Here is a 25,805-nt window from a genome sequence, read left to right as displayed (position 1 = left end):
CACTGCATCTCTGCCAGTCTTAGCCCCTCTGCTTGGGGCGGGGCCTGTCGTGGGTTTTGTCCCTGCCCAAATCCTATGACTCCCTTGAGGAGTCAGCATACCTGTCAGCCGCCCTCTGCTCAGGACAGACTCCTCCCTGGGCCCTGCCCACTCCCGCCTGACCCTGGGGCTGCGGGGGCTCCTGCCTCCTTTCCCATAGAGGCCTCCTCCAGCTCACTCTGGCTCACCCTCTGGGGCAGCTGTCTGACCTGGTCTCTGAGCCCCTGCACTGGGCCACCCACTGCCCCTAACAACCTGCACTCTACCCGACTGTGACGGGGGTCTCTTCCCCAGCACTGGACCATGCCTGCCTTACTCCCTGCTCACCACCCCACCCCAGAGCCTGCAAGTGTGCCTGGAACATTTATTGCCTGAGTGAATTAATGAATTTTAAATAAATACTTGAGGTATAGAACACCAAACAATGAAGCTTTTAATATATTGTAAAAAGAAAAAAATGACATTGATGGGACAATGGGAGTTTGACCACTGACTGACTATTTGATGGTATGGGGAACTATGACAAGCCTTTTAGGGATGATGATGTTTTGGGGGACACTCATTGAGTCTTTGTCTCTTACAGCGATGCACTGAGTGTTTACAGAGGGGCTAGGATGGGAGGCGGGCACAAGCGACCATGAGCCCAAGGGAGACTGCCAGGTTATTGTTCTGGTCTCCCCACGCTCCTATGGGTTTGAGATTTTTTATTCCAAAAAGCTACAATAAACACTAAGGAGGATCAGAGCCATGGCTGGCAGCCGTGGGGAGAGGTGTGGCCTTCCGTGGACCGCAAGGTGGCCATAGGCGCCGTGGCTGGGCCACCTGCTCCAGCAGCATTTCCCGGAGGGCTTTCGTGGCACAGACGGCGTCATCCCCACGGTGGGGGCACACACACCTCCCCTCCAAGCAGGAGAAGCCGGGGGCTCCTCTGTGTGCTGTGCCTGCCTCATGTGTGAGTGTGCAGCGGCCCTGCGTGGCAGGGGAGGGGACGTCCACCACCTGGGGCTTCGGGCACAGAGGCTGCCCCCAGCGGTGGTGCTGGGAAGACAGGTGGAGGCAGGGGTTACAACTAAGCGTCCCCTCCACCTGCATAGCCTCACGGATGGCAGAGAAGTTTCCAGATGAAAGTCCTGTGTGTTACCAACAGGAAGAGTGCCTCCATTTCACTGGGGAACATAAAGCTAAGCTGCAGTCTGAGCTGGGTGGGCCTCTCGCCCCCAGCCCCTTCCCAGGCCAGGCAGCACCTGGCCCCTTGGCTGCAGCCTCTACTCCCAGCCGCTGTCCTGGACTGTGGCCCCCTCCTCTGGCCCCTGGTTTTGTCCATCCCACACCCAGAATGGCTGCAAATCCCCGTCCCCACTCACTGCTCCGAACCCGCCTGTCCGAGAGCCAGCACGAGCGACTCCCTCCTCCCCATGAACGGAGCCATTAGCCACCGTCTGAAGGCTGCTGTCTGCTTCCCCGTCCCCTTCCTTCCTGCAGGGCATCTGCTCAGACGCCAGCAGTGATATGTGTCAGGAGATGCTGTGGAACATTCTAGAGTGGGCCAGTTCCCTCTGAGTTGCTGTCAGTCTTGGTCTTTGGGGGCACCTGGAACTGTCCACTGCTGGACGCAGCAGGTGCCTGGCCATGATACCTTCTAGAGAAACATGTGTGCTGCTACCATTCTGCCCCGGGAGCTCTGTCTCCAGGCACCTTGAGCCGTGGTGGCCAGTAGGCTAAGCCCTGTGTGGTCCGCCTGGGCTGGAGGGCCAGGCTCAGTGCTCCAAGGAATAGGGAATGTGTCACAGCCAGGGTCCCACCAACAGTGCTTGCAGGATTGAGCAACCAGGATGAGTCCTACAAGCTGGGACGTTGTGCCTCAGCCCCTCCACGAACACCATGTAGGTCTGCGTACCCCTGGCCTGGGTTTCTCTGCCTCTGGCCGCCTGGGCTGGCCCACAGCAGCTCAGCAGTGCAGAGGCCGGACGCGGGCTACCTGTTGAGCAGAGGGCCGCGCTGCACACAGGGAAAGATGCGCTCTGTTCTAAAGCCGCACGGGCTGGCAGGTGCACCACCAACTCCAGGATGCTGCAGAGGAAGCAGCCTTTGGGCTGGGGGGAGAAGGAGCCAGTGGCCATGCCCAGCCCTCCCGCAGAGACACCGCTGTCACCTCCATCCTGCCTGTCTCTGTGAACAACGGGCTGCAGCCACGTGGCCAGCCTGGGCCCTGCATCTGGGAAGTGGGTGCTCCTCTCCCAGCCTTGGGCACACTGCTCCCTCTGCCTGCCAAGTCCTCACCTCCTCACCTTCTTCCTGCTGACTGTTGCCTCCTCCTGGACTCCCTCCGTGATTTCTGGCCCCTAGCCTGGGTTAGGGTACTGATGGGGGGCTTGCATGCTGCACCTGTCCCCCTCCTCTCTGCACCTCCCACTTGTCCTATTTCTCTGCCCACTCGTCCTCCTGGCCCGGCAGGCGTGGGTTCCTGGCGGCTTCCTGCCCCCAGCCCTGGCACAACAGGAGAACTAATAGATGGCCACTCAACTCCTGAGTAGGAGGACGGGAAGAGAACAGACACAGGAGAGGCAGGGTCCTTGCCCCAGAACCTCCTCGTGCTGGGCCCAGAGAGCTCCGGGCTGCCCTCATGCCAGCAGCTCAGGGCGTCCAGATGCAGCCCCATCCCACTCCATGCCTGTGGGAGGGGGAGAAAGAGAGAGGGAGTGCAGGAAGACTCTGGGCTTCCACACACTGCAGGGCACCGGCACGCTGGCGAATGCCAGAAGACAGGGACACACAGGGAACCCTGATTCTCAGGGAATCACAATGGCCAGTCCCACCAGGCGCAGTCGGCCACCCAGGAAGAGCCCCAGCACCCCAGCCCTACGAGAACTTTTCCATCCTTCCTCCCAGCCCTGCCCCAGCCCTGCCAGCCTCCAGAGCCTGGGCTGGCCCAGCCGAGGGCTGGGGTCCCCCTAAAGGTAGGGCCATCCGTACCTCGGAAAGTCACTTTGGCGATCCGGTCGCCCCTGCCCCGCAGCTCCGAGACCGTCTGGAGGTGGACCAGCAGGGCCATGCTGGCGTGGTGAGCCCGGCACTGCCAGGAGGGAGCAGCCGGGAAACGCGAGCTGGTGGAGCGGCTCTCACGCCTGCCTCTCCTGCCTCACCGCAGCTGCCTCCTCCTCCTCCTCCTCCTCCTCCTCCTCCTCCAGCGCCCCCTGCGACGCTGCCCACAGAGACCAAGGCAACCGAGCAAGCTGCTCCTTCCAGCGACTCACGGAGCCTCCAGCCCTGCCAGCTCCCGCCCCTCCAAGTTGTCAGCCCAGCGTGTGTGTGTGTGTGTGTGTTGTGCACCAGCGCGCAGCCTGGGAGCACAGAGACCAAGCCGGAATTCATTATTCAGCAGCCGCTGGCTCCCAGATAAAGCCCTGTCCAGCTTCAGGTGTCTTCGTGCAGCTTCGGGAGCGGAGGCCTCCGCCCACCCCTCAGTCGGGTTCATCAAGCTGTGTCACTAAGAGCAGACAGATGCCGGTGGGCATGAGCATGGGAGGGGCGGGCAAGGGGCTGGGGCACTCGCTCGCATGGGGATCACAAATTTCCTGGTTGGTGTGCACAGGAAGGCAGACTGTTGCATTGCTGTTTGGGGGGGTGACCCACACCACCTCCTGCACAGGCAGGTTGGTCACAGGCTCAGGGATCCTGGCCCTGGGCGGGTCACACTGTGCTACGTAGAAATCCAGGGCCTGTCAGACATAAGAAGGGAGTGTGCTTGCCCACCTGCCCCCACTGGGCTGCCCGGGTCTAAATCTCAGGGGTCCTGGATGAGGCTGCGCATGGCCGGGATGCCAGGCTGTGCAGGTAGCAGAGGTGCCGTGCTTAGAGATCCAGGGCATTACGCTGGGGGAGCCGCCAGGGGAGGCGCTGTAGCAGGTGTCTGGCTCCCCCGGGGCCCCCAAGAGCAGAATGCCCGCACTCCTGCTTTCTCCAGCTGCCGGGGCAGGAGGATTCTGTTTGTGGCAGAACTTCCAGTGACCAAGGGCGTGTGCTCCTCCTCTCTGCAGCAGCTCATCCCAGGAGGGTCCCCTAGGGAGAAAGGCTCAGGGGGAAAGCAGCCTGGGGGATGGGGCCCGGGACCCTGGAGCCTGCGTGCCCTTGCTCCTGCCGTTCACTCCTGCGAATGCTCCCACCTCACCCCTGTCTCCTGGCCTAGGCTCAGCTCCGTACATGGCTGTTCCTGCAGATGCTTCTGCACCTGCCCCCGGGCTGGTGAGGGCCTGCTCTGTGCTGCTCCTGGCCCTCTCGTGTCATGGCATCCTGGGGCTGCCCATTGGCCTCTCCTCCTGCTGACCCAGGGGGGATCCTGGAGCACAGCACCCTTGTACCCCAGGTCTCACAGCTATCTTGTGCATAAGAGGGCGCCCGGATAATGTTGACTGGATGAGGGTGTGAGCTCGATGACCCAGTTGAAGCAGAGGCTAAAGGTGTAAAAAGCAAAATGTTAGATTTTCACAGCATGGCAGCCAGAGGTTGTGCCCCCGAGTGCTGCAGTCGGGGACCCCACCAGCTGCCACGAGAGCCTACGCCCTTTTCTTTCTAAGGTGTCCTCGCCCCTTGGCCCGGTGTTTCCCTATTTATGCTTTTTTATCCTTCTCCCTTGTTTTGCCTCCAATTCCTGCTCAGCTTTGGTACACCTATCTACCCACACTGAATTAAAGAACATGTTAGGGGACCAACATCGGCCCATTAAGCCGATGCCTATGATGCCGGCACCCCCTACGAACGCCGGTTCGAGTACTGGCTGTACCACTTCTGATCCAGCTCCCTGCTAAAGCCCCTGGAAAAGCTGCAGAAGATGGACCAAGTCCCTGGGCCTCTGCACCCACGTGGGAGACCAGACGATGCTCCAGGCTCCTGGCTTCAGCCTGCTCCAGCCCCCTGCTGTTGTAGCCATTTGGTGAGTGACCCAGAAGATGAAGATCTCTCTTCGTCTCTTTCCTTCTCCCTGAAACTCTGCTTTCAAATAAATAAATAGAAAGAATATTTTAGAATCTTTTATTTACTGAATACAAGTAAATGCCTAGCTTTAAAGAAAACATATGTTTAATGTTTCTTTTGAAAAAACATTAAGTTCATTAGCGTTTTCCATCAGCAGGCAGTTTGTGTTTGTAAGGTTTGGTGGCACTTGCCAAGAAGGCTCCACCCCTTCCTCCATCCTCTCTCCAAAGGGGATGGAGTCCTGAGACCTCTTGGGACGGGACGTGTGCATCTTGAGCAATCCAGGCAAGGCATGGAGCGTGCGGAACCTGTTTGCAAAACTGTAAGACGGTAGCAATTTCACTCAGCTGAGTCCACTGACCCTCTTGTAACCTAACCCAGGTCTCATTTTTAAATTTCCTTTTTCCTGTCTATTACCTATTTTGGTAACTTTTATATACATGAGGACTTCAGAAAGTTTGTGAAAAAATTGAATCACAAGATAAGTTCATTTTGCGGCACACATAAGGGAATCTGTGCATAGCTCTTTTTCGTAGTACCTGTTTTCCTTGACCCTCATAAAGCCCCATCAAAGAACCGATGCAAGGAGCACCAGTGATACAGTCTCAGAACCCAGCAGGAGGAGGCAGACAGGTCAGAATCTAGACAGACACACACAGGGAGGGCCGCCGGCCGCCACCAGTGGGGCACAGGGTGGCGCTCTTTCAACAACCTCTAGGGATGCTTTTCCTACTGCAGTACCATTCCCAGGCAGAACCCAGAAAACCAAGGTTTGCGTGGATGTGCAGGGGCAGAGGGGCCTTCCCTGGGTTTGCAGCCCCCTCACCTGTGGCTCCTTCCCCTCCAGGCCTCACTGGGTCTGCCGCATGCACCCCTCGGGAGCCTGTGGCTGCCCCCTTCCACTGTTAACTGTCAGGGAGTCTTTGAGAATCCTGGCGGTGGAAGCAGCCGCCGCCGCCTGTGCACTTGCTGGTGCCCCCATTATTCTCAGCTGTCGTTGACACAGTCCAACCGTGAAGCCGGCCCTTGTCCCTGTCTGACCTCAGCGGGCAAGAAATGGGACTGAGAGCAAGGCCAAGGGACGGAGGCACAGGGAGGTAGGGAGGCAGGACCTCGGTCCCCACCACAGAGAGCACGGAGCCTTGGACACTGTCCCCACACCCCCAGGGCTGGTGTGACCCTCACCGAAGAAACCAACGGAGAAGGCAGCAGTTGGGGAAAAGCAAACCTGGCCTGGGCCTTGGGCAGGCTTGGGGCAAAGGCCAGCTGTGGATTGGGGAGTGGAAGGGCCTGGCGACACCTGCCCCTCACTCTTTAAACTGCTCCTGTGGAGTGAGTTCCCAGAGAGAGAAAGCAGCAATAGGGAAGTACTGCTGTCCCTGCACTCCCTGGCAGGTGGGTGGCTGTGCACCCAAGAATCACGGCCACCCTAGGGACCTTGAGAGCAGGCAGCCCTGGGGAGAAGCTGTGGTCTCTGGGCCTGGGCCTCCATGGGTCCCCAGTCCCCCTCATGTTCTACCCACCGCAGGGCTGCAAACGGTATCACCGGGAGCCGGGGTAAAGCCGCACCCAGGACGGATCCCGCTCGCAACCGAGGAGTGAGGAGCGGGGCTGTAGAGAGTGGTGGCGGCGGCACGTCCCCGGATCTGCCCCGGGGGGCCACCGAGAAGACCGCGTTGCCAGGCGCGCGGTTGCCCGGTGACCCGCGGGCTGTTTACCGTCGGGCAAGAGCCAAGCGCCGCCTTGCGAGCGCCACTCCCACCATGGCCTCTCGCAGCGCGGGCACCCTGCTGACCGAGTTCAATGCCGCCTACGTGCCCCCCGGTCTCATGCCCGGGTAAGGCCGCCGCGCTCGGGCCCCGCCGGCCCTGCACCGTCCCGCGTCCAGCTGCCCAGGCGCTGGCCTCTGTTGTCAGAACTGGGCCCTGGCGCCTCAGGGACCCATCTGTCGCCGGCTCAGAGGCCCTTCTGGGGGGTCACGCGGTCGCAGCGAGCGGGGTCCGGGGCGGCGGAAGGGCACAGGGCTTTGTGTTTGAGTGTGCGGAGGCCCCAGAAACAGAGCAGGCTCTTACCGTCCGCATACAGTGCGGGGCACCCTGGACTGGGGCGAGGTGCGTGCTCTTTGGCGGAAGGCGGGAAGGTGAGTAGGTGGGTGCAGGCCGGCGGCACCAGGCCTGGCCGGCGCGGCAGGTGGTGGGGAGCAGCGTGTGTCCCCCTGCCCGGGCTCTGTGGTCAGCCCTTTCGCTGGTCTCACTCTCAGAATGTCCTTGTTGAAACTTGCCCCAGCCCTGGGTTTTCAAACTCAGGGTGGCACCTGCCGTTCCTTCAAACCCGGGCGATGTCAGAGGCACGGGGCCATCCCTCTCACCTCCTCCAGCCCCCATGCTTCACTCCTCTCTCACCTCCGGCTGCCTCCAGGGTCTCAGGTGCTCTCCTTGCTGCCATCAGCCAGCCTGGGCCTGGGGAGCAAGCCACCGGGACAACAGCAAATCAGCAGGGAGGAACTGAAACCTGTGTGGTCTTGAGAGGCCAGGAGATGGGGTCTCCAGGTGGATTGGAAAAACACAGGGTCTCTCCCCTAAGCTGAACAGACTGCAGAATGAAGGAGAGAGCTGGCGGTGTGCTGTGTCCGGAGCGGGGCTGTTCTGATGTAGAACAGGCAAGGCCCCCAGGGCTGTCATGTTGAAATCTTTTCCCCAGCTGGTGGGTGCAGGGACTGGGGCCAGCGCTGTGGTCTGAACCCAGCTCCTGTGGGCCGGACCCTTCTCTGGCCTGGGAGACCTCAAAAGCTACTGGGGTTCCCACCAGCCCAAGCTAATGCTCCAGGTTAATTCTTTGCTTCTCCTGGGCATGGACCAGAGAAAGATGTGTTGTGTGTTTGGGAAGTGCCAGGTGTGGTGTTAGGATGTCGTGTGACATAGGCAACAGTGGGCGCCTCGTGGGCCCCCAGGCGGGCGTGGTGCGGAGGCGTAGTCAGCTCGGTCTTTGCAGCATGGTTGGGGTGTTTGCGCCATACTCTGCGTGTGGGCGGCGAGGTTTGGTTTTGTGTACTGACATTTTTTGAAAGTTCCCTGCGTCCCCCGTCTTGCTGGCTCCTGGGCCATTGTCTGCCCCTGGAGCATGGCTGGGGGCTCCTGCAAACCCTGCCCCATGCCCCCCCCCCCCCATCACGCTGTCTGGAAGGGGTGGTTGCTTCTCTATCCAATCTCTGTGCTGTGACTGATTTAGCATTGATGCTAAGTAGCTCGTAAACAAGGCTTCACGCCTGGACTGGGCTGGGGCTAGCGGCTGAGCTGTGTCTGCAGCTCTTTCTGGATCTTTCTGGGATGGGGGTGCTTGCCTTAAAGATTCCTGGAAGCCAGGAACGAATGGAGTCGTCTTTTTTTTTTTTTTTTTTTTTTAATGTTTGCTTCCTCGTTGGCAATTTTGTTAGCTTAGTGGAAGAATCCCAGATCCCCTACCACATTTGGATAATTATTATTTTTGTGTGTTTCTCTAACATTGGCCACAGAACTCTCAGCACAGCCAGTCTCTTCTGGCACTCAGATCGCCCCTTGTAGTGGTCTTGTTCACATGGCCCAGCCCCTCCTGTCCCTGTGCTCACAGAGGCCTGGGATGGGCTCCAGCAGGGCAGGAACCAGGTCCCTGATGCCGGGGGGAAAAACTCCATGTGCCCAAGCCAGAGTTCCGGCTGTGTGCCAGGCCCTGGAGACAACCTGTTTAAATCTTTGCAACAGCCCAGATGAGGAATTAGCACTCGTTCAAGGCCGGGCAGCGGGTGAGTCGCTGAGTCCAGTCTTTGTGACTTCAGCACGGCCGCCCATGCTGGTCTCATCCCAAATCCTCGTTTGCCCTCTCCTGCCTTCTCCCTCATTCTGCCAGGAGGCAGAGGAGCCATTAAGAGCTGGTCTAGAGCCAGCCTGCCCGGCTCCATTGTGCCTTACCCGGCACGCAGTCCGCGTCCTCTCCCTGGCTCCCTTGCCTGGTCTGGTGTGTGCCATGGGGATGGTGACTCCAGGCAGGTTCAAGGAGGCTGAAGTCAGTTAACATCACAGCGTCTGGCACGTGATAGCCATCAGCCGTCACCATTTGTCACGTCCCTGCCATGTTCAAAACCTGATTCCAGGCTCTGCAGTGAAAGAGGGTGACAGTGCTGGGCCTCGAGTGCTGGCCACAGTGCTCCAGTGGGTCCCTTGCTGCTCCTGGACCATGCACCTCCAGTGGGGCCTGGCCTGGGTAGCATCCTGCAGTGGGCAGGGGGTACTTGGGTCAGAGTCTCTGGGGCTAGAAGGCTTTTCAAAAGGAGCAGGCTGTCCTCAGGGAGAGTCTGTGCCTCCGGCTGGCAGGTCGGGTCTGGGGCCCCATCCTTGCTCTCTGCCTCTCTCTGTGCACCCTCCGAGGCTCTCACTGCAAACACTCAGCCAGCCGCGGCGCATTGAACATGAACATGCCCAGCCTGCACTTGCCCTGGTGTCCCCAGCTGCTGACTATGGCAGCTGTGCCCACCTTTGCCACTGAACTGGGCTCCAAGGGCCTACAATCAGTGCATCCCACATGTGCCATCGTCAGTGTGTTTGTGTGTGTGTGTGTGTGGGGGGGATCCTACTGAGTCCTGTCCCCAGAATCCCTGCACGACAGGTGCACACACCCAGCGGTACACTGGTGAATGTTTAACAACCAGCTCTCTGGAGAAGAGAAATGCCGTGATTCGTGGCACTCATCCGAGTCTGTGGAAGAGGTGCCTGCCTTGGCCCATTTTGAGGCAGCTGCGTGGCCTTCTGAGACACAGGTCGGGCAGGGGGCACGGCAGGCAGTGCACCATGACCTAGCATCATTGCCATTTTTATAGGCGAGCAAGCAGAAGTCATCCCAGAGCACACACAATAGCAAAATGTAGGAACATAATTAGGAAGGGAAGAGCCTCCCCATGGGTGCCAGGGACCCTAACTACTTGGACCATCGCTGCTGTCTCCCAGGATCTGCCTTGGCAGGAAGCTGGAATTGGGAGTGCAGGCGGGTCCTGAACCCAGACACTCTGATGTCTTATCCAGCAGGTGTCTTATCCAACATAATAACTGCTGGGCCAAACGCCCAACTTCTCACACTGGCTTGTTTAGCACCAGACTGTACAGATTCCTGAAAATTGAGCAGCTGGCCGGCTTTTTTGAAGCTGGTCTGAGCCCGTGTCAGACACCTGTGGGTAGTACACCATCGTGCGCACCTGTGGCTTCCCTAGGCCTGGGGTCTCACCTGTTGGGGAAGAGGATCTGGCAGCGCTGGGGAAGGGAAGAGGATTTGGCTCTTGTGTCTCCAAATACCCTGCCATTTTGGCTCAGGCCCTGGCACTGGAGGGCAGCCCCAGGACAGGAAGGTGTGTCGGGTCGTGTGCCCACACATCAGCACTTGAACCTCTCCAAGGGCTTCAATGAGCACTGGCAATCTGGCCCCAGCTGGAGATCCTGATGAAATTGGTGGAGTTGGGGCTGGGCCTTGGGCGTTTCTGACCTTCCCAGGTGATCCTGGCTTGTCTGAGAGTCTGTGTGGTCCTTTGCAATGCAGAGGCCATTGTCAAAGTGGCGGGCATGGGCTTGTTGTCTAAGCATATTAAAAAAGGGACCCCTGACGTGGGCCTTTCCCACCTGTGCCAGTCTCCATGGCAGCCCCTCCCCAGGCTGGGACACAGCGGTCAGCTGCCATTCAGAGGAGCAGGTGCGACCCCTGATTCAAGCACAAAGTACAGAAGCAAAAGATCAAGTTGAAAGCTCTCCCTGGCCTGCCGCCTCCAGACCTCACCCCTGCAGGCAGCCCCAATCTCTATTCCGCAGGAGCACACCGAGGGCTGCAGGCACGTTGGGTCTCTGTGCCCTCCCCTGCGGCAATGCCTTCTCTCCCAGAGGGGTCACAGGCCTTGCCATCCTCTCACCCCCTTCCCAGGCCCTCTGCCCCAGGGCCAGCCCCCCACCCCCCATCTCTTCCCTGGAGTTCGTCGCTGAGCTGTTCAAGGGACTGGCCAGTTTGGCAATTCATGCCTCTCACACCACCTTGATGATGTGCGGAGCCCCTAAGAACAGGGATTTGGGGGTCCCTGGAGGTCAGAAGAGAACAGGGCCCTTAGAAGCTGCCTACGGCTTCACTCAGTTCAGCGAATACAGGGCACCTAATGGGTTGGGGAAAGATGGGTAAAACATAGGCCTCTCTCCCAGGGGGTTTGCAGTTCAGGGCTCTGCTCATCGTGCGGCAATAGGATGGAAGCAGGTGCAGGGAGCAAGAGGCGTCCGATGGAGAGGCGGGGTCCAGGGGATGAGTCCGGTGAGGCTCATGGCAAAGAGGATGTTTCAAACGGGAATGGACCTCGGGGGCTGGAGAGGAGCGCGGGCGGAGAGGCGGGCCGAGAGCTTTCTGGAAGGAGGGGGTGGCAGGAGGAAAGGGAGGGGTGGATCTCTGGCAGGAACAGCCCTCACAGCAGCAAATGGCCTCTTTGGGGCCAATGGTGATGCCGCCGGGACAGGAAGGTGGCGGCAAGGCCTGGGCGGGGAGGCTCTGAGCAGCTGGCTGTTTGGGGAGCCCTGGCAGGCTTCCCCCCACCCTGGGGGAAAGCGTCCTCGTGGGGAGGTTCAGGGAGCTGTGCTGCGCTGTGGAATGGGGACAGTAACAAGTTAATTAGTTAATCAGGCTGCCCATGGGAGCCCCGATGGCACACGGTAATTAATTTTACTGTTAGACAGGGGCCCAGCCCGTGCTGTCGGGGGCAGGGGAGAGATGCTCCCTGCACACACAGCGGCCCACAGCGGGCTTCACAGTACAGCTGATCCCAGGGCCCCAGCTCACGTGCTGTACACAAGGAGGGAGGGACGCGGGTTCAAGGAGAAGCTGTGCCAGCCGGCGGGCGGATGCCGCCTCATAAACCTGCCAGTCCTGCTCCTCCCCCCCACTGCAGCCGGCCACAGGCAGGGCTGCAGAAGGCTCTCCAGGGTCATGGTCAAGGCCCAAAAAGGCAGATGCATTTGACCTGGCTTGCCAGGTGGGCCCACTGGGTGCACAATAACATGAACACGTAGCTGGGTGCACACACGTGCACACACACCCGCCTCTGGATGGAATGGGGCAGGGCTTCGGAGGAGGCTGCGGAGGAGCCTGGGCTTCCATTCTATTGGGATGCAAATATCCTGGCATTCAGAGAAGGTGGAGAATCGGGCAGCAGAGGAGGATCCTGGCAGAGAGCTGGGGGCGGCAGGGAGAAGAATCACCAGGCCGCGTCACACACACTTCTGTAGCTGCCTTCTTCTCCAGAGCCGGCGCCCTGTGGGTGGGAGGCTTTGTGTCAGTGTGCTCTTCGCATCCCAGCCAAGCCCCCACCCTTTTAAATATTTATTTATTTATTTATTTATTTGAAAGATAGAGTTACAGACACAGAGAGGGAAAGACTGAGAGACCTTTGATCTGCTGGTTTACCCCCCAAATGGCTGCAACAGCCGGGGCTGGGCCAGGACAAAGCCAGGAGCCTCAGATTCCTTGTGGGTCTCCCAGGTGGGTGCTGGGACCCAAGCACCTGGGCCACGCTCTGCTGCTTTCCCAGGGGATTAGCAGGGAGCTGGACTGGGAGTGGGACAGCCAGGACTCAAACTGGCACTCAGACCACTGAGCCACAACATTGCCCTAGCCAAGCCCTTCTTCACACAGCGCTCCTGCCCTCCATGACGTCTGGACTTTTCCCTCTTTCAGTGCAGGTGCTGAGCACTCGGCAGGTGCCAGGCATGGAGGGTCAAGGGGGTGGTCTGGGGTGGGGATGGGGGAGTGAGCAGAGATCAGGTACAGGCTGTGCTGGCCGGGAGGGCTCCATGAGCTGCGTTCCCCGCTGGGCCAGTGGAGGGGCATCAGCCCAGGGCAAAGCCCCAGAGGCCTGGGCAGCAGGTGGGGACTGGCGCTAACTGCCATGGGGGCTGGGATGGGTCCGTGTAGACAGTAGGCTGCAGGGGTGGAACCTTGTCTGGGAGGCCTGCTAGGAGCTCTCGGGTCACCCAGGTGAGCGAAGAGGGAGGCAGTCACAAGGGGTGGAGGAAGCAGTGGGAAAGTCGCTGGTGTGGGAGCCCAGGACTCAGAGAGAGGCCCATGTGGAAGGTGATGGAGCCAAGAGGAAGACAAGGCGACCGAGTCCAAGTGTCTGGCTTAGGTGGGGGTGGCGGGAGCAAGGCAGAGATATGCAGGAGGCAGAGCAGGCTGGTCTCAGGGGTGTGGAGTCTGTGGCACCCATGGGCAAGCCCTGGGTGGGCTGCTGGGAGCATGGGTCTGTGGCCAGGAGCATGGTCGTCAGGGCAGCGCTGGTGTTCGAGAGCTGTTGGAAGTGCCACATGGATGAGGCTCCCAGTCTGGGCCCCGGGGCAGCACAGCAGCTGGAGAATAAGCCAGGGAAGGAGCCAGACCCACCTTCCATCCCCGCTACCCCTCATTCCTGCAGAAGCTCCGCCCACCCACCCCACCCCGCCCTCCTCCTGGCCTGTCCCAGCCTGGACCGTGGTCTGGCTCGGGCAGGAGCTGACCGTGCCCATGCGGGCTCCAGGGCGCTGCTTAGTGCTCAGTGGCTCCTGGGCACGCTGGGCTCGAGGAGCCGGGTTGAGCTGTGCCAGCCCCCGGAGGTGCCCGCAAGTGACCTAATGCCACCTGCCTTGCTGCTCAAAATGTGGCACGTGTCCAAAGAAGAAAGCAGCAAAGCACCTCGCGTCCCCATGCGGGAATTAGCCGGGCTTTGCAGCCGGTGACAGCGTCATGGCAAGCCTCCATGCTGCATTCAGGTGAAAGACGAGATGGGGGGTGGGTGGATGCCAGGATAGGCAAAAGCAGTTTTATAAACAAATGATCACACTGGGGCCTGATGGGTAAGCCGCTGGTTGGGACGCCTGCGTCCTACATCGGAGCTCCCAATTCCAGCTTCCTGCTCACGTGTGCCCTGCTTGGGGTGGGGGTGGGGGGGCAGTGGATGACGGCTCTCACCATCCACAGGGAGACCTGGATGGAGTTCCTGGCTCCTGGCTTCAGCCTGGCCCAGCCTCAGCTGTTGTACCCACCTGGGGAGTGAACCGACGGGTGAGAACTTTATCTCCCCCCCCCCCCCAGCTCCATCTCTCTGCCTCTCAAATAAATAAATACGTTAAAATGGGATCATATTATATTTTTTATTTCAAAATGAAAAGCATAAAGTTTAATATTAGCCGAAAAGAAAGAAATGGAAGTCAAATGGAAAAATAGGTGGGTTTTAGATAAAGGTCAGTTAATCGCAGGACATAGTAGTTTGTAAAAGGGGTCGGGGGAGAGGCACGTTTCCCGTTGCATTGTGCCTTAGCAATCTGATTTGGGTGTAGGTGTCGGGGACTGACTCTGCCTAAGGAGGTTCCCGGGCAGGCCCACCCCCACCGCCACCCACCCCCCCTAATTTTGGTGCTTAAATTGCCTTCACTGCGACAGGTTTTATAACATTGACGTTCGGTTCTGCACGGGGCTTTCAGCTGGTTGCTATTCCTGTCTCTGCCTTCAGTGGCTCCGAAGCTTCCCACCCTCCCTCGCGGAGCAGTTCCACCCTGCCGGGCTGCTTCTGCTCTCAGTGCCCTCCTGGCTGGCTGGCTGGACTCTCACTGCACTGCACTTGCAAGGACTTTCACGCTCGGAGAGCACCGCCTTGGTACCTGGGGGACCCCTTGGCAGTGACCTGGGCTGGGCGGGCTTTCTTCCCCCAGGGTAGAGGCAGCCACCCCAAGCTTCAGGCACGGGGCCAGTGCGTGGGGCCTTCAAGGGAAAGGTGGTGCAGCAAGGCCGCTTGTCCTCTGCAAGGCACCACCCGGATGCTGCTCCACCTCCTCCGAGCCAGAGCGGGCGGGGCCCAGAGTTCCTTCCCCAGGAGGACACTCCGGGATCCAGGAAGCAGCAGCTTCCGCCACTGCTTGCCTTTGGCTTCTCGATTTATTGCAGATAAATTTTTAAAAAGATTTTATTTATTTATTTGAAAGGCAGAGTTTTACAGAGAGAGAGAATCTTCCATCCGCTGGTTCACTCCCCAGATGGCTGCAACAGCTGGAGCTGTGCTGATCCGAAGTCAGGAGCCAGGAGCTTCTTCAGAGTCTCCCACGTGGGTCAAAGGCCCAAGGACTTGGGCCATCTTCCCTTGCTTTCCCAGGCCATAGCAGAGAGCTGGATCAGAAATGGAGCAGCTGGGACTGAAACCGGCACCCATGTGGGATGCCGGCACTGCAGGCAGCAGCTTTACCTGCTATGCCACAGCGCCGGCCCCTGCAGATAAATTTTACTGTTTCACCTGGAGCACAAATGCTCTCAGAGACTCTGCTTCTCCTCCAGGCTGTGTTTCCCTCCAAACACGTCTCTTCATCATCTGGGTCATCAGCACAGGTCCTTCCGCTGCATTCCCAGAGGCAACAGCAGGGAGCTGGGTGGGCCGCGGAGCAGCCGGGACTGGGACTGGCGCTCCCATGGGGGAGGCAGGTGGCATAACCCACTGCACCACAACGCCCGCCCCTCATCCTTCTCTTTGTCACGGAAATGGCCTCCTACCCACGCTCCCCATGCCAGACCCAGGACTGGGAACCAGAGGTACAAACCCGAGTAAAACGCGACCAGGCTCTGCCCCCAAGATGCTCGCCGTCTAGGAGGAGGGAAAGCAAGATGGCAGTGCAGAAAGAGCTGTGGCTGATGGAGGGGGCTTTCGGGTGCCTAGGGAACAGGGCTCCTCAGCCCATGGGAGCTGACCGTTCTTAAACAGAGTGACACTGGGCCAGTCTTGCAGGACCTTTTACTATTTGGGAGGCCAAGCACGGGGGGGAGCTGGATCAGAAGTGGAGCATCCGGGACTTGAACCAGCTCCCACATGGGATGTGGGTGCTGTAGACGGCAGCTTAACCCAGTGTGCCACAGCGCCAGCCCACACAGTGGTTTTTCAGGCCTGGGGTGCAGGTCGGCTGGTGAGGCTGGACACATGGCAAGGGCCAGATCAGGGACAGCTTGAATGCCACGCAGTGTTAGCCAGCGTTTCCTTGCAGTCACGAAGGCCCTAAGGCAAGCAACTTTGTAAAAAGGAAAGGTTTGCTTAGCTCAGAGTCTTGCTGTCTGCGACTGGCTGGCCCCATTTGCCTGGCCCCTACGAAAGCAGTGATGGAAGTGATGATGTGAGAGCTTAGGAGGTCAAATGGGGGCTGGGCCCCAGCTCCCTGTGGTTCCGTCACCTCCCAGCAGGGCCACCCTGGGCACCAAGCCTTTACACACAGACCTTTGGGGGACACCCACATGGATACCCAAGCCACAGCACACGCTCAGGACTTGCTTATAGGGAGTCCGGCGTGGTGGAGGGCAGCGTGAGGGTGCTACGGCCACGGTCCTGGCTGAGCTCAGTGGAGCAGGGGAAGCGGCAGGATCGGGGACTGGATGGGTCGCCCCCATCTGTGACACGGACAGGCAGGGAGGACGCTCTGTGGCCAATGGGGCAGGAGGTGTGGAGGGAGAGGTGTGGTGTGCAGTTGGGTGCAGCGGTCTGCCCCTGGGGGAGAACTCCAGGCTGGAGCAGGTGATGGTTAAGGCCAGGTGGAGACACTGTCCCCGGGACAGGCCTCAGGGGACACCAGCACTTCAGAGATGGAGATGAAAACCAACAGAAACAGCACGGGGGGTGGGGGGACGCGTGCAATAGACGCCGAGAGCTGCATTTCCATGAGACAGAGGCCAGCCTTGCCGGCCGCTGCTGAGGAGGGCCAGGTGCGACAGTGCCCACCGGGGACCCTGCGGGGTGGCAGGAGCCGGAGTCCAGGGGGCGCCCTATCTTCTCCCTGTTTGCCGGAAGTCTGCTGCCCATGCTCTTGGGGGTGTTGCTGTCCCTCCCCTTGCTTTGCCAAAACCCATCTTTGGCTCTCTGCTCTTGAGTCCCCTTTGACCAAGGGTGGTGTCGTCGAGGGTCTCCCTCGTGGTGGGGGGAGGGGTGTCCTAAGGCTCTCAGAGCTCCAGGAGCTGGGTCAGGGCCTCCGGGTGGCCCGAGGAGCACCATGTGAGGCTGGGGTGTGGGAACAACACCATAGCGTCCTCGCCCCAGGCTTCGGCTGTGACCAGTCTTACGCCCGTTACATTCTGTGTTCTCTGTCTCAGGTTCTCTCTGCTCTTTAAGGCCGTCTGTGACTTCAGGCCTGGCCAAGGGGCACCCAGGCATTCTGGCCCCTAGAGAAGTGGCTGTATGGGTGGACACCTCTGTGGGGAGGAAGGGGCCTGGAGTCCCACCTGCTTGCGTTTCCCCAAGCCCTGAGCTGCTCGGGGCACCTTGGGAAGCCGGGCAAGGTCACCCCACTGCATTGTGGGATTTCGGGGCCTGTCTTAGAACTGGCCCCGGGGTCCCTCTCTGACGGCCACCCCCGCTCCCTCACCACTCCTGCAGGTACCAAGGCCATGTTCCCTCTGTGGCTTTCTCCTTCGGCTCCTCCTACGGCACCGCCACCCTCAAGTACTTCCAGGACCACCGCTTCGCAGCCATGCAGAAGGGCCAGGCTCTGCTCAGCCGCAGCGGCCACTTCCCCACCGTCTTCTCCTCTGACTCCACCCTGGGGCTCACAGAGCGCACGCTCAGCCGGGCTCGCCGACTGCACGCGCCCACCTACACACGCTTCAACCTGGATAGCAGCCGCTCCGCCAAACTCGCTCACTTCTACCAGGTGAGCTGCCACTGCCTGCCCCCTGCCACCGGGAGGGGGTGCCAGCCAGGGCCTGGGGCAGGGAGCTCCTGAACCAGCACAGCCCCTGCTGCTTCCCTGATCTGGCCCCATCCCCAGGTCACCGCTCACCCCCACTGCTGGTGGAGCTGGGGAGGGGGACCTTTTGGGATGTCCCTGTCCTCACTGTCTGCCCCATGGGTTCTCTTGAGGACCATACCCCAGTGATGTCCCTACCCTGGTGCCAGCCTGGGAGTCGCCCACCTGGACCCTGGTGGACCTGGTCTCAGCTCTGTCCCTGTCCCCCTGAGGCTGTGCCCTGATTAGGGCCAGCCCAGGCTGCGCCCAGCTGTCCCAGGAAAGAGAAGGATGGAGAGGGCCTGCTCACTCCCCTGCTGCCCTTGTCATACTTCTCAGGCTGGTGAGGTGTCCCCAACCCCTGATGGGGACACACATACACCCCACCACCGTCATAGGCCACAGGCCCTTGTCTTCCCCGGGGTGGGGTGCAGCTCCTTCTCTGATTTGTCCCTGGAAACCTGACTCTCCATCATCTTCTCCTGCAAACATCCCTCCAGCCTTGTTTCAAGGTCAAGGTCACATGTGTCTCCTGGTGCCAGGGCAGAGGACTTGTTGAATACGTCAGCTCCCCGGGGGGCAGGGCAGGGTTGATGGCCTCAGGCTCTGGGGGGCTGTGGGACCATCTCCACCGGTCTGCGACAGTCTGTCCCTCCGCAGAACTCAAGTGGCCAGGAAGGAAGGAGGGGGAGGGACTGTCACGGAGCAGGCTCCCCCTGCGCTGTGTGGGCCCCTCCGAGCTGGGTTTTCCTACTGAGTCTTGGCTGGCCCCTTGTCTCAGCCTCCGAAGCGAAGCTGGGACAACAGGCGTCATTATCCAGTCAGACGGAAGAGCAGCTGAGGCTCCGCCAGGACGCCCAATGGAGCTGGAGCTGGGAGGACACTGGCTGGGGAGGTGGAGACCCCCATCCTTGCCCAGGCACAGTCGGGCACGGATCCCAGGTGCCTCAGGTCCCTGCCACTAGCAGCATATCCTCTCTCCCTGGGCCGAGCTGTAGATGGCACAGCAGCACCGGAATTACTACCGCGACAAGACGGGCACGGTGCCCCGGGTGCCCTACTTCGTGCTGCCTATGAAGGAGCAGGACCGGTACCGCATCCCCACCGACCTGTGAGTGTCAGCCCGCCTTGGAGCTGTGCTGCCGCAGGACACCTGCCCCCGGGCGCCCCAACTGAGAAACGAGTTAACAGCCTTGTCCCCGAGAGCCTGCAGTGCAGAGGGTGACAGATCCAGCACAGGGGGCCAGGGCTCCAGGAACCCGAATGGGTGGAGTCAGGAAGAGCGCCCATCGTTTTCGCAGCCCAGAACCTGCAGGGGCAACCTGGCGGCTACACCAGTCCGAGCACCCAGCTGCTACTAGCAGCAAGGAGCTGCTGCCCTCTAGTGAACGTGCTGGGTACTACAGGAGGCAGGGAGCCAGTGGCTCAGTCCCTTCCAGATGTGGAAAATGCTTTCCCAGGGACAAAAATCCCGAAAGCCCAACTGTCCATCCACAATAGGAAAGCTCCTCACAGCCCACCCCTCATGCTTTTCTATGGGAGTTGTCCTTTCGTGGAGAAGCCAGCTCTGCCCTGCTCAGCCCGGGCCCGGGAGCGGCTTCCCTGGGTACCTGTGCTCCGTCCATCCAGCACTTCCCCACCTGGGGGCAGGTGTCAGGTCAGTGGACAGATCTGGGGTTCCAGCTCCATGCAGACCCCTTGCTTGCCTCGAGGGCCCAGAGCCTCATCACCATGTTATTGATAAGCAGCAGTCATTCCCATGCACGTTGATGGTTTCTCAAGAAATGGATTCCACTGCCTCTTAAAGTTCCTCCCAGCAAAACAGATGGCCCATTTGCTAAAGAGGAAAACTGAAGCCCAGTGATGGCCTTGGGGCCTGTCTGGGCTTGGCTGTTGAAGGCAGGGTTTGGAAAGGAAGCCAAGTCTCCTCTAGGACCTTCATGGGCCATTGCCACTGCTGGGGGTGGCCAGGAGCCAGTCTGTCCCCAGAGACAGAGTGGGTCTCTCCTGGGGCAGGGCTGCTCTTGAGACCCTGCTGGCCAGAAGCTGCCCCTCCCAGAGCTTTGAGGAGCCTGTGACCCTTCAACTCCATCCCTTTCCCAAATTGCATTCCACACAGCTGGTGATGGTTTCTACACAACACAGGGAGCTAATCAGGGTGGCCCTAAGGTCACTGATGCTGTGACCTGGGGCAGGTCCCTCTCATTCTGGAGCACCATGACCATCACCATAATCAATCTCACATCATCGCTGTCACCATCACCATCGTCACTGTCACCACCATCAATATCGTCCTCACTCTCATCCCCATCCCCATCATCATCACCATCATCATCACCATCAGCATCACCATCACCAATCACATCATCGTCATCATCGCCATCGCCATCACCAGCATCAGTATCACATCATCACCACCATCAACATCGTCCTCACTCTCATACCCATCACCATTATCATCACCATCACAATCACCATCACAATCATCATCACAATCACCATCACAATCACCATCATCAATCTCACATCATCACCATTGCCATCGCCATCATCAGCATCATCACTGTCACCATCACCATCATCAGTATCACATCATCACCATCATCGTTGTCACCATCATCATTATTATATCATCACCATCATCACCGTCACCATCACCATCATCAATATTACGTCATCACCATTAACATTGTCCTCACTCTCATCCCCATCCCCTTCATCACCATCACCATCATCACCATAACTGTCACCATCACCATCATCACTGTCACCACCATCAACATCATCCTCACTCTCATCCCCATCACCATTATCATCACCATCACCATCACCAATCACATCACCATCAGCATCACCAATCACATCATCATTGCCAACACCATCAATATCACATCATCACCATTGCCATCATCGTCACTGTCGCCACCATCAACATCATCCTCACTCTCATCCCCATCACCATTATCATCACCATCACCATCATCATCACCATCACCATCACCATCACCAATCACATCATCATCATCATCGCCATCACCATCATCAATATCACATCATCACCATCATCATCATCACCACCACCATCACCACCATCAACATCGTCCTCACTCTCATCCCCATCACCATTATCATCACAATCACTGTCACCATCACCGTCATCAATCTCACATCATCACCATCACCATCACCATCATCAGTATCACATCATCACCATCGCCATCATCACCATCACCATCATCCCCATCCCCATCCCCATCCCCAATACCGTCACCGCATCCCCGCCACCACCCTCGCCATCCTCGTTCCCTGCAACACCTGTGGAGAACTCACTCCTTGTCCAGCATCACGGTAAGTGCTTTCCATGCCTTACCTCACTTACTGCTCAGCACGAAGCTGAGAGTGAGACAGCAGCGCTAGCCCCTTTCTGCACACGTCCATCGCTAGGGACAGTCAGGGCCAGTCTCCATCCCAGGTCCGCCTGCCGACCAAATCCTCCCTCTTCACTGCTGCGCCATCGTGCACAAGTCCAGGGTGACTTGTCACATGCTAAACTGGGGAGCAGCCGCCAGGGGGAGCCCCGGCTGGAAAGCTGGGGTGCGGGGCTGGGTACGGGGGGGCCCTCCTCTCCCCAACCACCCCGGCTCACTGCTTAGCCCTGGCCCTGGTCCTCACCTCCAGGCCTCCTCTGAGTCCAAAGAATAAGTGGCACCTTCTAAGAGTCTCCCCCGAGAACCTGAAGACGGCCCAGGCCTTCCCGTCGGGGAAGAGGGTGTCTCCGCAGGAGCGGCAGACGCGAGATTGCTACTTTGAGTTCAGAGCGTGAGGACAGGTGCTGACACCAGACAGCCCGGCCCTGGCCACGTCGGTTTGCTTGAAATAAAATCGTTAGCCATGACCATTCCACGTGTCTCTCCTCCGGGCCCCAGGGGCATGTGGCCATGGCAGGAGGGTGGCCCCAAGGCCACCCAGCGTGGTAGTTTAAGGGCCTGTGCCAAGTTCAGCTCAAGGGATTCAAACCAAGGAAAAGCACCTGTTCCCCCAAGGTGAAGCTTCTGGAAGCAAGCGCTGTGGGGTTCCCAAGGCCTAGCGGTGGCTCCCTCCTGCGCCGAGACCGCCCGTCTGCTTCTGCTGGTGTCACCGAGGAAGCTCAGTGAGGGTCTGTCCGGGAGCAAGGGTGACGTGGCCCCAGAACACTTGCCCTGCACGTGGGCTGGGAAGGAATCGCCACAGGAGCCCTGTGTTGGCATCACCAGGTCTGCCTGACAACTGCGAGGGAGGTCTCACGTCCCCCACGTTACTGAAAAGGACGCTGGACCTCCCCGGCACGAAGGGAGCTGCTCACAGCTAGGAGGTGACAGCCAGGATTGGAACCCACGTCTTTCTGACTCCCGTGCCTGGGTCTCCTGCTGCACACCCTGCCTATGGCCCAGGCGGAGACCAGTGGGGCAGGGGTGACACAGCCCTTGGGATGCTGAGGGACCCTGCAGCCCCATGCTGCCTTCTGCCCAGCCCGGCGTGGACAGGTGGATGTGGCATCCAGCCCTAGGGCCATTTCTAGAAGGGTAATGGGAGGCAGTGACCCAGGACCAAATCACTCGTCAAGGAGTTTCAGGGCCTCCGAGGCTGGGTGTATGGGAGGGGGCGCTCACGCCAGGCTGCTGCTTGCCGCCGCTGGGGCCCCTGGGCAAAGGGCAGGACGTGGGTGACAGCCCCTCACCAGATGGGGGCTGGGCTGGGGCCCTCGGACCAAGTGTGCCCAACATCCCCCAGCATCCAATGCCCCCTGGATCGGAGTCAGGGGACGCCACTGTTGCTCCTAAGTGGGCAAGGGAACCATAGCAAGGTTCTAGTGACCTGAGGGCGGAAAGAGCCATTCCTCTGTGCCTGGACAGTGCAGAGAAGAAACCCCGGAGGCCCTGGCAGCTGTCAGAGCCCCCCCCCCCCCAACCAAGAGAGGGGTTTCGCCTGTGTCCCAGGGTCCCCGACCAGCTGGGATCCAAAGGGTCTCTGTGGTGGCCAACTCCATTCCAGAGCTTGGCCAAAGAGCAAGACAAATAAACCCTGGGGGCTGGTCACTCAGAGGCGCATCCCGAGGGCCTGGGGGTGCCGAGCATGGTGGAGATGCCGTCTGCCTGGGACGAGGACAGGGAAGCCAGGCGCCAGCTGGAATGACCGCTATGTGCGCCTGCATCTCTGGGGTGGGAGGGTGGATACTTTCCCAGGGAACCTCGACCCAGCTGGCCAGGCCCCCTACTCTGACACAGGCTGAGCCCCGAACCCTGCCCTCAGTAAGAGCGCCCACCCAGCTTGCTCGGCAGCAGTGGCACGTCCCACCCCAGCACCAGCAGCTCGAACCCAGGCACACAGCACAGGGCTAAGGAAAACGCTTGTCTTTAGCTTCGTTTAATAAACAGTACCCAGGGCAGGGATGGGGGCGTGGGGTGGAGAGGCACAGAGCCACACTTCACATCCAGTGTGCCCGTGCCCCTGTGGCGTCCCTTGGGGCTGCCAGCCAGATCAGCATCCCCAGAAGTGGATCCGGAAGGAGCTGCAAGGAGGAACGCTGGGAGCCTCTGGGAGCCTGCAGTGCCAAGCCCTGTAGGCCTGTGCCCGGGGCCCAGCTCTTGCGGCCGGTTCTCAGCCAGCTCCAGGCCCTCCCTCATTCTCTCTCAGCATCACTGGGATGCAAAGGGCCCCGCGGCCCCTGGCGGTGTGGGAGCCAATAGCGGGAAGTGGGAGAGAGTCACAGAGGACTCCAAGAGGGACGGGATTCTGGCTCTGAGTCTGTGCTGGGAGAAGAGGAAGCACCTTTGGGAGGGGGCGGTCTCCCCTGCGCAGCCACGCAGGGAACGGGATGGGGATGAGAGCTCGCTAGAAGGGCGGATGTCTGAGCCCGGCCAGTCGGGCTCTCTCTGGGAGTCAGCGCTCAGGAGTCGCTGAAGGTCATTCAGAACCCAGGAGACCCGCAGGTGGCGCGGCCGAGATGGCTGGGGCGGGAAGCCAAGTGCCGGCAGCCGGGGTGAGAGGCATCTGCCCCCTCCTGCCCGAGGTGGGCTCTGTGGCTTTGTGGGCACTTGCGTGCTTTCCAGATCACCTAGACCTTGGCGCCTGGGCAGAACAGCCCCCAGGAGAAGACACAGGCCAACAAGGCCAGGTCCCCTCAGGTAGCCTGCCAGGAGGGCCATGTGTCCAGCTGAGCTGTCCCCAGTGTACCTCCTGGAACCAGGGAGGGGCGGGGCTGTCAATCGCCCTGGGAGGCGTGGCCAAGAAGACCAAATGGCCCCTTCTGCTGGGGTAGGACTGGCTGCCCTTTCTCCCATGAGCTCCAACTCCGCCATGGGGGTGGGGGGCAGGTAGGACCAGTGCAGGAAAGGCAGTGGCCCAGGCCCCCCCTCTACCCTTGAATCCGCTAGGGCTCCCCAGTTTCTTAGAGGCTCCAGTTTCACGGATGCCGAAGGAGTCTGCCGAGTACCCCAGTAACTCACTACGCCCTTGGGAAGACTGAGACGCCCTGCTGGCTGATGGGTAACTGGGGCCCCCTTCCTGCCCCCCCACCCCCAAGCAGAACACCTTACTTCATGAAGTCTGGAGACTTGGCCATGGCGTGCTCGAACTCGGAGAAGGACAGCATGTTGTCGTTGTCCAGGTCAGACTCCGTCAGAACCTGGGGGCAGTGAGACCTGGGGCAGCCTGGTAGCAGACGGTGGGGAGGGGGCGCAGGGCTGGGGGAGGGGGTGGAGTGCCACAAACCACATGCCCGGATCTCTGCCACATGGGTCCCCCCCACCCCAAGTTGTGCGCTGAGGTCTGGGCCTGTGGGGCTGACCCTTGCTTCTGGAGGATTCTCCTCGGTGCCACCTGTACACGCCCGGCCCTGAGAGCAGAGATATGCCAGCTGCCCAGGCAGGGCCCCCTTTCAACACTGCGCATGGCTGTGCCTCCCCCCAGTCCCCACCCAGTCCAGGCTCCCGTGGTCCGAGGACAAAGGGACACGCGCCCTGACGGCTTGCGGGTGGTGGCCCTGTGCCAGGCTGGGCTAATGGTGCAGGGACACCGAGCTGCTGCAGGCACAGCCAGCAGCATTGAGGGCCTGGTGGCGGGGAGGCCCTCTGTCTGGGGGCCCTAGAAGGTTCTTATCGGAAGGACAGAGATTTGAGAGGGTTCTCTCCTTCCATGTGCCTGCTTCTGGGGGGCACCTTACCCCCTCCCCCAAGGCATGTGTGCACAGGGGCCTGTGCTTGCCGGAGGGCTTCTGCCTCCGGGCCTTTGCACGGTACACACGTGGTGCGTGAGGTCGGTCAGCAGGTCCTCGGACACGTCGGCGCTGTTGAGCAGGCGCAGCACGATCCTCTGCAGGTCCTCCTCGTCGATGAAGCCGTTCTCGTTGAAATCTGCAGAGAGCGGTCAGGGCTGCTTGGCAGGGACTTGGAAGCGGCCTGGAAGAGTCTCGGGGGGCCCATGGCCCAGGCTTCCCAGAGGCCCCTGCAGGGCTCACCTGTCCCAGGGGCAGCTAGAACCTGGGACTCAGGGCACACAGGCCTGAAGGGATGGGGCGTGGCAGTACCAGGGCTGGCCGCAGGCAACCTTGACCATGAGCACTGGCTGAGCCGTGCCACGTAGTTTACGTCCTTGAAGCTTCTGGTCAACCTTTGATTAGTTTTAATTTTATCAAAAAGAACCCAAGGCACAGCAGTGGGCTGTGGTATGGCCGCCCTGCCAGGAGGCGTAAAAACAAAAATTCCAGCCCAGCCACCCGGACCCCTAAGCCCCACGGAAATCTCCATCTCAGAGCTGGGAAGCCAGGCTGCTAGGGAGGAGCCGGGCAGGTCAGGGAGCTGGAAGCCCCGGGTGCCAGTCCCTGCTGCTGCCCCTGTGTGGTAGCTGCGTGACCGGAGCGTGTGCCCGCCTCCTCCATGGGGTGAGGACAGTGGCCCTTGCTCAGTGGTGGGCTGCAAGGACTCTGGCTGGGCCCTCAAAGGGGCAGGGGACAAGAAGAAATACTGCCTCTGACCCCGGGAGGTAAGAAGG

The 25,805-nt window shown here is 60.0% G+C and overlaps 3 protein-coding genes across 7 annotated transcripts in view; 1 reads left to right on the top strand and 2 right to left on the bottom strand.

Annotated features, from left to right (window-relative positions):
* The window catches only part of OTOF (otoferlin), an 82,372-nt gene extending 79,071 nt beyond the window's left edge, over positions 1 to 3,301 (bottom strand). For 2 of the 4 annotated variants that reach the window (XM_089326698.1, XM_089326699.1), the window contains exon 1: positions 3,013 to 3,301. In XM_089326698.1, the coding sequence (XP_089182824.1) occupies positions 3,013 to 3,091 (79 nt within the window). In that variant the 5' untranslated portion in view covers positions 3,092 to 3,301. The remainder of the gene's footprint in view (positions 1 to 3,012) is intronic. The other 2 variants (XM_089326695.1, XM_089326697.1) reach the window with 1 other exon arrangement.
* A 3,415-nt stretch (positions 3,302 to 6,716) lies between these two features.
* Positions 6,717 to 21,675, top strand: CIMIP2C (ciliary microtubule inner protein 2C). Of its 2 annotated transcripts, XM_070069342.2 has the most exons (4): positions 6,717 to 6,847; positions 17,429 to 17,702; positions 18,776 to 18,888; positions 21,456 to 21,675. In XM_070069342.2, exons 1-4 carry the CDS (start codon positions 6,774 to 6,776, stop codon positions 21,598 to 21,600), a joined length of 606 nt encoding a protein of 201 aa, XP_069925443.2. In that variant the 5' UTR covers positions 6,717 to 6,773; the 3' UTR covers positions 21,601 to 21,675. The 2 variants fall into 2 exon arrangements, with proteins under 2 accessions (XP_069925443.2, XP_089183908.1); XM_089327782.1 differs by lacking the exon at positions 18,776 to 18,888.
* A 1,367-nt stretch (positions 21,676 to 23,042) lies between these two features.
* CIB4 (calcium and integrin binding family member 4) overlaps positions 23,043 to 25,805 on the bottom strand; it is a 52,563-nt gene continuing 49,800 nt past the window's right edge. The window contains exons 5-7 of the mRNA XM_002709972.6: positions 25,059 to 25,168; positions 24,353 to 24,441; positions 23,043 to 23,325 (exon numbers count right to left, since the gene is read on the bottom strand). Coding sequence (XP_002710018.1) covers positions 23,295 to 23,325; positions 24,353 to 24,441; positions 25,059 to 25,168 — 230 coding nt within the window. The 3' untranslated portion in view covers positions 23,043 to 23,294. The remainder of the gene's footprint in view (positions 23,326 to 24,352; positions 24,442 to 25,058; positions 25,169 to 25,805) is intronic.

Source organism: Oryctolagus cuniculus, chromosome 2, assembly GCF_051225735.1.
Source record: "Oryctolagus cuniculus isolate XC-2025 breed Fujian yellow rabbit chromosome 2, ASM5122573v1, whole genome shotgun sequence".
In the NCBI taxonomy this organism is placed as follows: Eukaryota; Metazoa; Chordata; class Mammalia; order Lagomorpha; family Leporidae; genus Oryctolagus; species Oryctolagus cuniculus.
Note: the sequence above shows the minus strand (reverse complement) of the source record. Positions and strands in the feature narration are given on the sequence as shown.